At 49.5% G+C, this 13,777-nt stretch overlaps 2 protein-coding genes across 2 annotated transcripts in view; both read right to left on the bottom strand.

The window, feature by feature from the left end:
* Positions 1–9,814, bottom strand: part of LOC137912644 (rho guanine nucleotide exchange factor 17-like) — a 37,832-nt gene extending 28,018 nt beyond the window's left edge. Inside the window, exon 1 of the mRNA XM_068756779.1 lies at positions 4,601–9,814. Coding sequence (XP_068612880.1) covers positions 4,601–9,814 — 5,214 coding nt within the window. The remainder of the gene's footprint in view (positions 1–4,600) is intronic.
* Positions 9,815–11,560: 1,746 nt separating this feature from the next.
* On the bottom strand, positions 11,561–12,929 carry LOC137912643 (P2Y purinoceptor 3-like). Its single transcript, XM_068756778.1, has 2 exons — positions 12,556–12,929; positions 11,561–12,236 (listed from the first exon to the last, which is right to left on the bottom strand). Exons 1-2 carry the CDS (start codon positions 12,927–12,929, stop codon positions 11,561–11,563), a joined length of 1,050 nt encoding a protein of 349 aa, XP_068612879.1.
* Between the last annotated feature and the right edge of the window lie 848 nt (positions 12,930–13,777).

The following is a 13,777-nucleotide window of genomic DNA, read 5'->3' as shown; positions in this document are numbered from 1 at the left end:
TGACTGACTGTTGATGACGCACATCGCTGAGAGACATGCACATATGTGCAAAACCCATGCTAACGTTTTGACACGCGTGCTATAACACAAGGCCGTCTACATTCTCTGCCGTTCTTCTTTGATTTCTCAAGGAATAAAGGACTTTTAAGAAAATTTTAAAATACGTATCCAAGAATGGAGACGCACATTCCAAAGCTATTCCAAACATGTAAATCAGAACACTTTGTAACGTTGTTTAAGTAATCCCAATAATATAGAATTTAAGTTATTATCAATAAATAAATCAAAAACAGGAACGATAAAAGCACTCAGAGAGCTTTTATCATTCCTCGATAATATCTGCAGTCCGGATCCGATCCGGATTAAATTTGGTGGTGAGATAGAGATCCCCGCCCTACATGACTGTGTCAAATTCTATAAGCATCGGTCAATAATCAACCGAGATATTAAGGAACACATTTTGAAGCTCTATTCACTGCAATGTTACCGAAGTGATCCAGAATCCAGGATCTCTTCTGGGTCATCCTAAACATTAAATCATCTGTTCCTGGCAACATTCCCAACATTTCCTGAATATTTCATCAGGATCCGTCTGTAACCTTTTGAGTTTCTAACAGACAGACAAACCAACGACGGCAAAACCAAAACCAATGGATTGCATTAGTCCTATTTGTAGCCGAAACTACAAGGCAGCCAGACAGACACGCTCGACGTGCCATACTATATAATCACGGCACACACACCACCTCTAACGGATGATCTCATTTACAAAGCAGAGTAAGAATCAGGTTAAACTGTTGTCCATTATTTATGTCATTTCCAACCTCCCTCAGAGCCATACTTAGAAATTTGCCTGTAGACACAGAAAAAAAGCTGAAATAGCAGCTCTGCTAGAAAGTGCTGTTTCAGAGGAGGCTTTCCTTACATAAGCAAACTGCTCTGTAATTACGCTGGGTGGATCCACACGGACCCGGAGGAGAGGGTTAGAAAGAGACAGCGAGGAGGGGATCAGCTGGGACAAGAAGAAAAAAATGCAAGTAGACACACTGCAAAAGATGTTGGATTCCGGCAGCCCGGGATAAACGGCCAATGCATTCGGGCCGTTTGGCCAATCAGAGGAAGCCAGGTCCTCAGATTCTCGCTCTGCAGCCTGTTCCACGTTGGACTGTCTTTCCTTGGCCTCAGAGATCAGTCCTCCACCTGACAGAGGCATAATGAGGGGTTAACGTTACTCCTTCTCTGAGCTGGCAGGAGAGGCACTGACAGCGGCCAAATCATCGTCTGAAGAGGAGGAGGGAGCTGGTGAGACGGGAACAGAGGTTTAGGGATGTCCCACTCACAAGCAGGAAACTTTAAAAGCATCTGGATGCTGTTAGGTGCGAAATGAAAATTAACCCAGAGTGGAATCACTTGGCAGCAACGTTTGAATCAATGCTAACTACTGCCAGCTGCTTTTTACATTTCCCAGTTGTCGCTCGCACACAACAGCACGATTATCGAACCCCCCCCCCCCCCCGGCCGTCGCTTTTGTTGCCTCGCGGCTTTTACACAGACTTCCACTCACTCCATCCATGCTCCTAGATAAAAGCATTGAGGAATGCTTCTCTACCTGCACTGGCAAAAAGCGAAATCAAGCTGTCTGTCATCAGACGCTGCCAAAATACCACTGAGCCCCACAGATATCTGAAGCGTGGCCTCTTTTGATCCTACGATTCATCCCACCTATTCCGTCTCATCCGCCAAGTCCTGGAGCGCTTCAAGTAGCGCAAACTGCATCCTTATCCTTTTATCTCTCGTTCACCTTTAACTCACTCAGCATCACTCACTTGACAGATCTCACAAACCTGCGTTGACCTTTGCATGTTAAAGGAAGAACCCCGGGCCGCACACACACATTCTGCTCTTTGCGTGTGTGTGTGTGTGTGTGTGTGACCTTCAATGTTAGATTTTAAAACCTGCTTGAAACGGAGCGAGACGTCGATCAGGAGAGTTCCTGCCTCTCCATCAACGACATGATAAGAGTTTAACTGTAATATATAATATTCATTCACTTTATTATCTGCAGCAGCAAGACGTTGAGGGTGGTTTTATGTAATCAACCACGTTGTTTTGTCTGCCTGTTTGTCTGAAAGAAATCTCGAAAAGCTGTAAAAAATAAATAAGAAAGACGTTTGATGAGGGGTTGCAAGATAAAGGCGAAGTTGAGAGCGGCGACTTTCTCTCACGAGACCCGGCAACAGTGAACGGCCGCTGTCGGGCGCTCGAGCGTTCACTATCTTACAGCGACGTCTTCTCTGTGACGTATCGGTCCTTTGACTCTTCACATGATTAGAGGATGGATGACGAAAGGCCCAATAATAATCAATACTTTCGGTATCTACCAATCGACACCTTCCCCAGAAACAAGGGAGTGAAAGAAAATAAAAGCCAGCAGAGGGAAAACTATTTGAATCCACGTGGGTGGTTCGATAAAACAAAGACAGTCGTAGAGCTCTAAGATGCAGCGAGAGGAGGAGAAAAGCTGGGCCACATCCCCCTCCTCTTAAAGCAAAAAACGACTCGATACGTACGGGAAACTTACGATGAATCATCATCATCATTATGGTTTCCATTTGTCTGAACAGGTCTTCATTGCTGCTCGGAAGGAGGAGCTGGTCTGAATCCGAGAAATGCTCGTTTTAAAAAGGGAATCCACAAAATGTGCTTGCGTTTAACACGTTCCGTGGACTACCTGAAGGAAAATACGTAATAAACCATAAATTGTGTCAGCTTTTATTCTAAGGTTTACGGTTATCTGTTAACGCCGCTCTATATAATTACATTTTTAATCTGTCTTCTACACTGACATTGGAATCAAATGTCTCCTTGGCAAACATCTGTCCTCAAAATGAAAGGATTTCTTTCAAGTGATAAATCCGTACGTCTTCTGAATCCATCTGAATAGTTTGATAATCGCAGACTCCAGAACTGATCTCTGGTTGACTCTTCATCCATTACCTCCCATTCCCTCGCTCTACCTCACCCCATCACCGTTTCATTCTTCAGCTTGACCTCAGTTCTATTTTTGAAGCGGCTTCTTTTTTTTTTTAAACCAGCGAACGTTTTCTTCCAACTCCTGTCTTTTTTTTTTTGTCCCCGTTTTTCTTTCCCTTTCCTTCTTTTCCCTAAATTGACATTTGGCTCAAAACCCTGCCTCACACCAAGACAAAATGTTATGACCTCACTGCGCTGAAATGTTCCTGAGAAACACAGAGACAGCAAAGTGAAGAACAAGAAATCACCAGGACGAAAAACTGAAAAGGACTTTGATCCAGCATCTGTATGAGTAATGAAAGAGAAGAGGAAGAAGAGAAAATGGTTAAAAGGCACAGGAAGAGAACCAAGAGAGCCAGACAGTGGGCTCGGTTCTGTCCCCTTGCTTTTGTCCTCTCTAGCCGTACACACATGCTGGACATCATCAAAAACTTCAGCGACCACAACAACTTCCTATTGCCCTTAAGTGATTTCCTGCCCCCTGCCAGGTCACTCGCCAACTACTTCTATCGTCGCTACGGCAACAAGTGAGGACAATGGGCCAAGGAAATAAAACCGTCAGCGACAGATCAGGCAGCGTTTAGAGCGGAGCAGAAGGGAAGCCGGGCCGGCGAAATAGTCGCCAGACTAAAAAAGAGCAAGTCTGTCATGATGTCACGAAAACAAAGCGCCAGATGATGGATCGGCAACCGTCTGCCCTGAACGCAGACAGATGGTAATCCTCGTGTTGATTTTACTTTCTCCACACCCGTTCAGAGTCACAACCGTGACTGCATAATAACACCGAGTGCAGGTAAAGGCCTCCAGGCGTGCGTCTGTGTGTGTGTGTGTGTGTGTACGTGGGCTCCTACACGCTTTGATATACATAACATTCGATGCTTGTTCTACAAAGCGGTGATCAATCAGCCTTTTGTGTTGCTAGGCTACAACAAGCCAGAAGGCTCCAACTGTTGAGAAACCGGCGAGTAAATGCAGCATCAGACACGAACACACCCAAATCTGTGTTTGGGCGCGCTGTTAATTAGAGCTCCTCTCTCTGACTCTCTCACTTGTGGCACAAACACAATCGATATTGGATGAAAACATCCCTCCATCTGCTGTTTCGTACCCTTTGTCTGAGATTTGTTTAGTCGAACTAACAACATCCTCTGATGTTTGTTTAACACCGCTCAGCCTTTAATGGCTCCCCGGATCGCAGCACCGCTCCCAACATGCGCTCCGAAAGGAACCGGACGAGTCCTGATTCCAAAAACGAGGCGCAAAACGCCATGCGTCTTTAGTTACGCCGTGAAACAGAAGAACAAGCCATCAGGCCGCATCAAACGATGCTGTGGGTCGTTTCATCCGGCCGAAAACAAAACCAATTTATTTTCCATTACTGCACCAAAATGTAATTTAAATCATCACTGAGACATCTGGAAAATGTAAATCAGTTAAGAGTCTCTGACTCACTAAAAGACAAAGCAAATTCAACATGGCGTAAACCCAAACTGCATGAAGACAGGACTTGGCACAGCAGATTTGCACACACTCAAACATGGCGCTGGAAGTGAACAGTGCGACTCACCACTCTGGGCTTGGTCCTTTGTGGTGCGGCGGTGGATGCTGCGCCTTCCGTGTTCTTCTTCAGTGGTCCGGCTTCTGTAATCCCACTAGGCCCCTCTGAAGCAGACACTGAAGTCCCATCTCTGGGGGCTACAGGGGGCCCGGGGCCATCAGTATTCCTCTCAGCGGCGGTTAGCTCCAGAGCGTAACTCTGGGTCGCATCCTCCAGACATGGGGCTTCATCCCCGGCAGCCCCGCCTAAGGATGTAGACCTTCCTGAGGCGCGGACAGCGAGGGGGTCTAGTTCTTCAGGTGGACGGAGGCGTGCGGGAGGCGAGATGGGGATAAAAGTCGTCGGCTCGCTGGTATGGCGTACGTGTTTCTGTTTGCTCTTGGTTTTGGATGGCAGTTGTGGAAGAGGAAGAGAAGAGGTGAGATGGCTTTGATCTCTGTGATCCTCCTGCACCTCTGAACCAAGTTCCGGGGTCTCGAACGGGTCCTCGTGAGGAAAGAAGTGAGCAAGCCTGTTGGGGCGTTTTCTACAGGGCCGACGGACCATCCTAGGCGACAGACTGCCGGCTAACTTAAGATCAAAGTTGAACTTCTGCAGCTCCTTCTCTTGGTCGTCTTGATCCGATACGTCGTCGTCGTCGTGGTTTCCAGAGTGGATGGTGCTTTCTGACTGAGATCGAACCTTCTTGATTTTATTACTGCTTTTTGGACGATGCAATCGTGTCGGCGAAGCCTGCTTAGGCCTCACTTCTGGCTCCCACAGTTCCACTACCTGCTCACTCAGAATTGGCTCGCTGCTGGAAGGCGGGATCTGGGCAGGCTGATCCAGTTCATTGATTGGCTGGGTGCTTCTTGTCTGACCTTTGATCAGTGGGTAATTCTGAGAGAATAACGGGGCATCGCCCCGGCGACTGGGGTCGCTGAACGACTTCTTCTTGGGCGCTTTGCCATTGCGTTGGTCGTCTGTCATCAGCCTGTCCGTTACGCCTGGCTCTGCTACGATGCTCCGGATCACCCCGCTGTAGTCGTGAACGCCGTCATCACGGAGCCCGCCATCGCTGCACATTGACAGGTCACTCGCCACACTGCCCTTGTCTTCTGACAAAGTGGCCCCGGCCGAGGCCTCTGGCGAGTCTCTCCCTCCTCCTTTGACGGACAGAGATCCTAATAGGTTGCTGTCTACAGAGAAAAAACTGCTTTTACCTTCCTCCGCCGCGGAACAGCGCCGCTGGGGCATGGGATCGCTTAGAGAGCGGTAAACTGTGGACTCCCCATTCCCACCAGCTGCTACTGCTGACTCTACATTACTGCCCTGACAGGAATCAGAGCCTGCGTTGCCGTTGCTGTGAGGGGAGAACTTACGCCTCCGTCGGGCAGCACTTGGGGTTCCAGGGGCTTCCAATCCACCGCCGCCTCCTCCTCCTGCTGACCTTTGTGACACAACGCTGTTGGTTTTTATCTGCTCGCTGGCGGTGTTGACATTGCTGATGCCAGGGGTGCTGCTCAGCTCCACGATGAGGCCGTCCCTCTCAGCCAGCCGAGCAGGAAGAAGCAAGGAGGGAGGCCCGCCGACTTCATTCAGGCGGTTTGCACAATTCACACTGTTCTCCGTAATCACTTCTCTCTCCTGCTCAAAGCCTTCCACCTCATGCAGAGCTGACTGTTTCCACACGGTGACAGGCTGCCCTAAAACATCTCTGGCAATTTGTGATCCTAAATGAACCCCCGCCGGTCCCAGAAACGGCCTCTTGGGGGGTTCAGTTGGGCCCATCTCTGGCTCTGTGACAATCCCTTCATCCGTTAGGCTGGACTCGTGGCCTGAAAGTTCATCTCCAGACTGGTCGTAGAACATGCTTTCCCCCAAATCACCCCTCGGTTCGCCTCCCTCCGTCTCGCTGCTCTGTCTATTTGCCTTCTCTCTGTACTCTGCTCCCCTGCTGTTTAGCTTCCCCAACATTGCACTTTGTCCATCCCTCTCGCTCCTCTCCCTCTCCCCGTTCTCGCTCTCCCTCTCGTGTTTACCCCAGTCTTTTGTATTTTTAAACTCACCCTCTTGATATTTCTTCGTCTCATCCGTTACGCTCAACGGGGCATTCTCCTTCTCCTCAATTGCGTCCTTGACCTGGAAACATTCATTCTCCAAATCAGCATCGGCTCTCCTTTCATCATCATCATCATCTTGCCTCGTACTCATCTGGCAGATATCTCGAATGACCTGCCTGGCTTCCTGTACGTACCTCTCATGCATTGGAGCAGTCACTTCGTCATTATCATCAAACCCATAATTCAGCATTCTCTGTCTTCTCCCAAGCATAGAATCGCCCCCGTCGCTTTCTACTTCCCTATCGGACACCGACACCCTCCCTCCATCAATCTCTCCATCCAAGTCAAGCTGCTGCTCAGATGAGCTCCTTTTGGCGTTGTCACATCTCAAGTGAGACCTGCCGGCAGCTGGCTTGTCTGAATAAGTGAAGGACTTCGTACGCCGTAGGGTGGCAGTCAGGTCTTTCAGGGACGGGCGAAAACCGGGCGGTAGAGGGGTGCCACCAGAAATCCGTGAGCCCATCCTGTACACCGATGACCCTTCTGTGGCCGCTGATTTGTCTCCGATTATTTTTCGAGCCTTGAGCTCCGACAGGTCAGATTTCAGAAAGTTTAAGAGCGTCAGTGTTTCTGAAGTGATATCAGGGTTGGACGTGGATATTCGGTTTTCATCATTAACGGCTACCCTACCCACACCTGTTGCCCTCCTTGCCTCGGCCTCACTACTTCTAACCCTTGCACATACCCCACCTTCTCTGGACAACACAGCCGGTGAGGGGGCAACCACAGGAATGGCCTTTGGACACACCCGCAAATGAGTACGGGAGAAGTTATCCCCATGGCCGAAGCTTGGGGAGCGATACATGGTGAAATTCCCATGGTAAGTTTTACTCAGCATAGATAACGATGCACTTCTGCTACTTGCATCACGGCCGGCACCGGACTGGTCCTCCTCCTTCTCCTTCAGCGTCTCAGTGCTGGAGTATCGACTGCTGCAGCGTGAGCCACTAGGACTGGAAGCAAATGGAGGGATGTTGACCTTCGACACTCGCGACACACCAGGAAGTGTCGCGGAGAGCGCCGGCGAGGCGATGCGCTCCCATTGCTGGACCCTGGCCCGGTTACTGTGACTGCTGTGCTCTCTTGCCGAGTGGCTCCGCGATGCTGCCCCCACAGGTTTTCCTCTGCTTTGCTGGTGGTGCCGATCTAAGTGCTCCATTGTCAAGGGCCTGTTGGTGTCACTGTCTTCTGATTCGCTGTCATGACCAACATAGTCAGCACGGCCTGTTGCTAGAGCGGCTCCACTGGATTTCTTCTTCTTCCTCACTGAGCGGCGGCGGACTGCCTCTCGACCGTGGGAGCCTAGAGCGCCCGGGCTGTCCTCCTCACTGCCCGAATACCTGCCAATTCCCTTCGTGCCCAACCAGCCATTTTTACTGCGGGATAAATAGCTGCCGCCTCGCTCTGTGGTGCCTCTTTCTCCTGCTCTGCAGGAGATGGAGGGAGCTTGGCTGGCAGGAACACTGCAACTGCCTCCTCCAAACCCTTTTCTTGTCCTGGTGTGCTCCTCCTCTTCGTCTCCAGAGCTAAACATCCAGCAGGAGCTAAGGGGAGAGGCAACTCTTGCCGGGGCACTTAGTTCATTGGAGGGAGCTATGGTAGAGGAGGAGGAGGAGGAGGCAATGGCTTTATCTGGAGCTGCGGCGGTGGAGGGGGGGGAGGAGGAGGAGGTAGGGGCTGCAGCTCTAGAGCTATGCGAGGAATGTAAACTATCCCTGGGCAGCCCGACCCCCTGTCTATCCCTTTTCTCCCTCACTGTCGGCTGCTGAAGATAGGAGGAGCAGGAGGAGGTGTCCAAGCGCTCCGATCGATTCCAAGACAAAGTAGAAGGAGGTTGAAGGTCAGAGGCGAGGTCACATGTCAAGCTCGTCACAATGGGGGTCTTATGGGTCGCCCCTACCTCAGAGCTGGAACAATGAGATCTGCATGGAGATGGGTTAATCCTACGCTCGTGACCCCCCCCACTGCAAGCGCGACTGATGCTGCCGCCGCCTTCTAAAGTATTCGCATCACAAACTTTGCTGGCGGGACTTCGTGCATCTACACCCGCCTCATCGTTCGAGTGCAGCCGGTGGTGAGCTTCGGGATCAAAGTCCAGATCATAGCAACACTTCTCCTTAGCTGCACCGCTTCCTTGGCTTTGCGCTTCCAGAGACGGGCTCCTGGAATCGGCGGCAGACAGGAGTTTGTCACTTTGTCTATCTGAGATAGGAGCGCTGTCGCCGGGACAGAGCTCTAGCAGGCGGCCTCTGTCAGTCTTGTGCAGCTGCGCCGCCGCTTGACTTTGTTTTTCACCAAAAATCTCTCTGATCTTAGTCACACTGGGCCACTTGTCTGAGTGCGAGGGAATAAAGTCGCCCTGGTGTGTGGTGAAATAACTTCTGTGAGCTGTGCAGGGGGGAGAAGCCCCTCTTCTACTGAGAGCGTCCTCTTCCTCGTCTGGGGTCAAATAAGCCTTTCTGGGATCGGGAGGAGGGCATGCATTATTGATCTGTGAAACATCTCTCTTACCAGAGTGGTCGGCTGATGAGGTAAAAATCCGCCTCTCCGAATCCGAGCCCCCAGAGTGACACTTTTGCAGTTTGTTTTTTGTGAGAGGCTCTGTAGTAGTAGTAGTAGTAGTAGTACTAGTAGTCGTAGTAGTAGTATCCTGTAAATGTCCAGCACCGCTATCCTTGTGTAAAGATTTACGAGACAGAGACCGGTCTCTCCTGGCGCACTTCGCCCGCGGAAGAGCGCCGTCCCCCCGCGTCACTGCTGCCGGATCTCCCGGTGCGGCTGTGCGCGTCCCGGCGGAGCTGCAGCTGCTGAATTTCTCTGTGAGCTGGCGGATGGATGGAGAAATGGCGAGAGGCGCAGAGGAGCCTCTCCTTGAGTCTGCGGTTAGGAGGCCGGCGGTGGCGGCGGCAGAGAGTTTGGAAACTTTTCTCGACACGCTGACATTACGCGCCGCCGAGGATTGTTCCGCCTTGCTGGGCTCCGGGAGGGGGGCGACGCCGGTCGCCTTTAAATCCCCCGCTTTGTGTTGCGGGTCTTCTCTCCTCTTGGCGCCCCAGGACTGTAACTTTTTGAAAGAGACGCTGCGGTACACAGCCGCATTCTTCCGCTCTCCTTCTGCCATTGTTCGCGTCTCCCCCCCCCCCCCGCCTCAGACTTCACACACAGACATAATGACTCCACGAATATCCAAAACGCTGTGGTCCATTTCCATCCTCTTTAAATCGCTTCAATCTTGCACTGAAAAAAAAAATTTAATAGAAAAAATCCGCTGCGTAAAAAGGCGACTTTTCGGTCCTAATTTACATCCGTGCCAGAAAGAAAAAGCGCAACAAATTTCTGCAAGCAAACTTTCCTGACCTGTTCACAAAACAAACTTTTCCATTGTTGCCCCCCCCCCCCCCCCCCCCCACTGCTCGTAAACCTCCACCTCCTACCGGGTTGGCGCAGCCCGGACGGGCCCGACGCATCACTCACTGAACATTCCCAAACGGTTGATCCCTTATTTTGGCATGATTTGTTTTTTTTGCATGTTAATGCCTGAGATAGGGCAGAGGGGATGGGCGGGACTGTCATAGCCCCCCTCGGGGACTGAGAGGAAAGGCTCTTTTTTTTTTGATAGCAGGAACAGATACTCGGAATCACAGCCCCTTCCATTGCGATAAAGAACAGTGGCACAGAAGGAATGAAGGAACAATCACACATTTTAGAGGAGAACATTCCTTTATTAATGTCTGGAAGTCATTATAAAGGAATATCTGCAAACACACAATTACGTTTCTGGATTCTGTATCCATTGATAGTTTTTCTGTTAAAGGCTCGGAGGCCAGAGATCCGGATCCCTTTTAGCAGCTCGGGCTGAAGTAGAGACTCCACAGGGTTTCACTCGTGCACAATAACCCCTCTGTGACGCTTCCCATGGACGTCTGCTGCTTACCGGTCCTTTTGTTCCAAGGCAGGACTTGTATTCCCTAAAGGAGGACTGCAGCGCCCCCTTCAGCTCATCGACGGTAGATCACATGGACTCATCTGTGATCCAAGGATTCTGTTTTTTTTTTTTTAGGGTTTGATTTGTACGTTTACAACCACATTTATCGACGTCAAACCGATTCCAACGACACATTCATCAACTTATTTTTATTGTTTTATCTCAAGGAAAGGCTAAATGATACAAACGTAGTTTTTGGTAATTAATATAAATGTGATAAAATATAGTCTTTTATTTCCAATACAATACTGCGTTACAGTAATTTATAAAGAATAAAAAAAAAACATTAAAAAAATAATAATACTGAGTGGCACAAACTTGTTGGCACAGTGCATAAAGACGTCTCCAAACACCAGATTTTGCAATTGGGGAAAATAAAAATGAACCAGACATAATTATTTGGCCACTCATTTGTTCAAAATCAACACGCAGTCTCTCCATTCATTGCTGAATGACAATGCTTTACAGACACAAATACATCAAGAAAGTCTTAAAATGTGAAAATGTATTTTTCTCCAAATGTACGTTACCGGTACATTTAATTAATACATGTTCAGATCAAATCATTCCAGTAAAGTTAATCTGTTACAGTGGTTTCAGGACAATAAACTTCATGTGTTATGCACAGTGCAGGTAGAATACTACTTTGATTCCAAGTCTCTGAAATCGTCCTCCGAGTTTGTCTTCAGTCTATATTTACTTTTCATATCATGAGATGAATCATTTCACGCCACATTTTAGAGGCTTCTTGTTGAGTCATCTGTTTTAGACGCTCATTACTGAGTGGTAGGTTCAAGCACAGAGGACGTGCGCGTTAGATCAATGACTTTATGACTTTGGAGCCTCCTAGGATCGACACAGGTCAAAGAACACTCTTCAGCTTTAGGGTCCACCGCTGCCCTTGTCTTTGAGGGTGGTGACCTTGAGCAGAAACCTTTTGGTGTTGTGGCGGTAGCGCGGCTGGGTGAAGTAGAACAAAATCGGGTCCAGAATGCTGTTCATGCTGGCGAACGGCCTGGTGCTCTTATAGATGATTGAGAACAGGTTCCTCGTCTCACAGGGCGCAGCGGGCAGCGCACGCACCACCAGGTACACGGTCTTAGTGAGGTGAAACGGCAGGAAGCTTACGCAGAACACCACCACAACCACAATGATCATCCGCACCGCCTTGTCCCGTTTCTCCCCGGTTGCCATGGAGACGCCCCGGTAGGACACCGGGCGGCAGAGGATCTGGGCCATCCGACAGTAGCACACCATCACGCCGATAAAAGGCAATAAGAATCCGAGGCAGGTCAGGGCCATGCCGTAAGGATAGTAGTCCACCGAACGCCTCGGCGTGCTCAAATCGTAACACACCGTGCGGTTCCGCTGAATTCCCGTCGCGGCGAAGAGAAACGTCGGCGCGCACAGGACGACGACGACCAGCCACACGCCTCCACAGATGCACCACGCCGTCCTGCGACCGGCTTGCTTGTGCCAGATCGCAAGAGGGTGGCAAATGCCCATGTAGCGCAGCCCACTGATGCAGGTGAGGAAGAAAATGCTGCCGTGCAGATTACTAAGAAGAAAGGAAAAGAGGCTGTCAGATCAAACAGATGAAGGAACGTTCATCTCGGACTAGTGTCACTCTCAAAAAGGAGAAGCCTGCCAGCTGTTTGCAGCGGCAGGCTTCCCACATCTATTAATGCTGTTTCACTTCTGAAACTTTCTGAAACATCATGAATTCAGTCCAAACATTTGTATTTATTTTTGGGGGGGGGGGGGTATCGTATCTCTCCCTTCCCAATGCCGGATGAAACTTAACCGTGCCTTCCTGGCTTCTATCAAAGACCAAACAGGCTCAGAAAGGCTGGACCTGGATCAGGTAAACTTCTCACCTGTAGAACTGAAACCTGACCAGTTTACAGGCGAGCTCCCCAAAGGGCCAGTAGTCACGACTGCCGTAGTTGTAGATGAGCAAGGGAAGCGACATCACGTAGAGAAAGTCGGCTATGGCCAAGTTCAGCATGTAGATGTTGTTTTTGGACAGATTGGGCCGAGTTCTCCAGATCTTCAGTATGACGGCGGCGTTGAGGGGAAGGCCGAGCAGAAAGACGAAGCTGTAAACAGCTGGGAGTAAGACGCGTTTAAAGTCTTCCTTGTAGGTGCAGCGGGGGCCGCCTGACGCGCCGGCGGTGGCGATGTTGCCCATGAAGTTGCCCGTGAAGTTGCCCGTGAAGTTGCCGGTGAAGAGGTCAACAGGATGCAGCATCTTCACATTCTGGAAGAGAAACACAGGTGAACGTGATATTGTTATTTTGATAACTTTTCTTTTTACGTGGATATAAATGAGATTTCCCTTATTGTGAAGTTAACAGGACATTTTCCAATATCAGCTAACAAATAATGCTTTTTGATCCCTTCGTGGCTTGTGCCATGATTGTGAATGATTCCAGTGCTAATAAGCCTCTCCACTAGAGGGCGCAAGAGATCTATGCCATCAACATCAGCGTCACAGGAAGGCTCTGTGTCTGATTACATTTTGAATGCTACAGATTAGGACGGAATTTCTCAGTTTGGTATCTGGGAGAAGGTCAACGCTAGTTGATGTTAATCGATTACTTCTATTGAAGTATCAGAAGTAAAAGTTGTAATACCACTAGAGAAGAATACTTCATCACAAGACTGAAATGAAAGTACCGAGGATAAATCAAAGGCCTAGCGACGCTGATTAAAGTTCTCTTTGTGTAATAAATCCGGATGTGCTTTCACACCAGCCCAAACGGAGCGGATTATCCGAGGAAAGGAACTCTGGTCAGTTTAAAGGGGAGCAAACAGCGGCAGTGTGAATCCCATCAGGTTACAACAAAAACAGATCTGTACATTTGGAAATGAAGACTTTTCTTCACTGCCTGCTGGCTGAGACCAACCAACAACCTTAATTACTGCCCCCAGAATGAGGGCAGTAGGGGGGGGGGGGGGGGTAGACAGTGACTCATGGCGTTTCACAACCAGCCCCCTCCATCTGAAAAGTGTGTGTCAGAGCAGAGAGCGTGTTTGATCCGCATCTCGTTACTGCCTTAATTATTGCCTTTATGGGCCTTTTTAGGAACATGTTTT

The sequence above is a fragment of the Brachionichthys hirsutus genome, unplaced genomic scaffold (genome assembly GCF_040956055.1).
Source record: "Brachionichthys hirsutus isolate HB-005 unplaced genomic scaffold, CSIRO-AGI_Bhir_v1 contig_769, whole genome shotgun sequence".
In the NCBI taxonomy this organism is placed as follows: domain Eukaryota; kingdom Metazoa; phylum Chordata; class Actinopteri; order Lophiiformes; family Brachionichthyidae; genus Brachionichthys; species Brachionichthys hirsutus.
The sequence above is the reverse complement of the archived record's forward strand: the minus strand, read 5'-3'. Positions and strand labels throughout refer to the sequence as shown.

Coding starts and splice junctions, on each gene's coding strand:
- LOC137912643 (XM_068756778.1), bottom strand. CDS start 12,929: ATGCTGCATCCTGTTGACCTCTTCACCGGCAACTTCACGGGCAACTTC. Junction 12,237..12,555: donor GTCAGGTTTCAGTTCTACAG/GTGAGAAGTTTA, acceptor CTTTCTTCTTAG/TAATCTGCACGGCAGCATTT.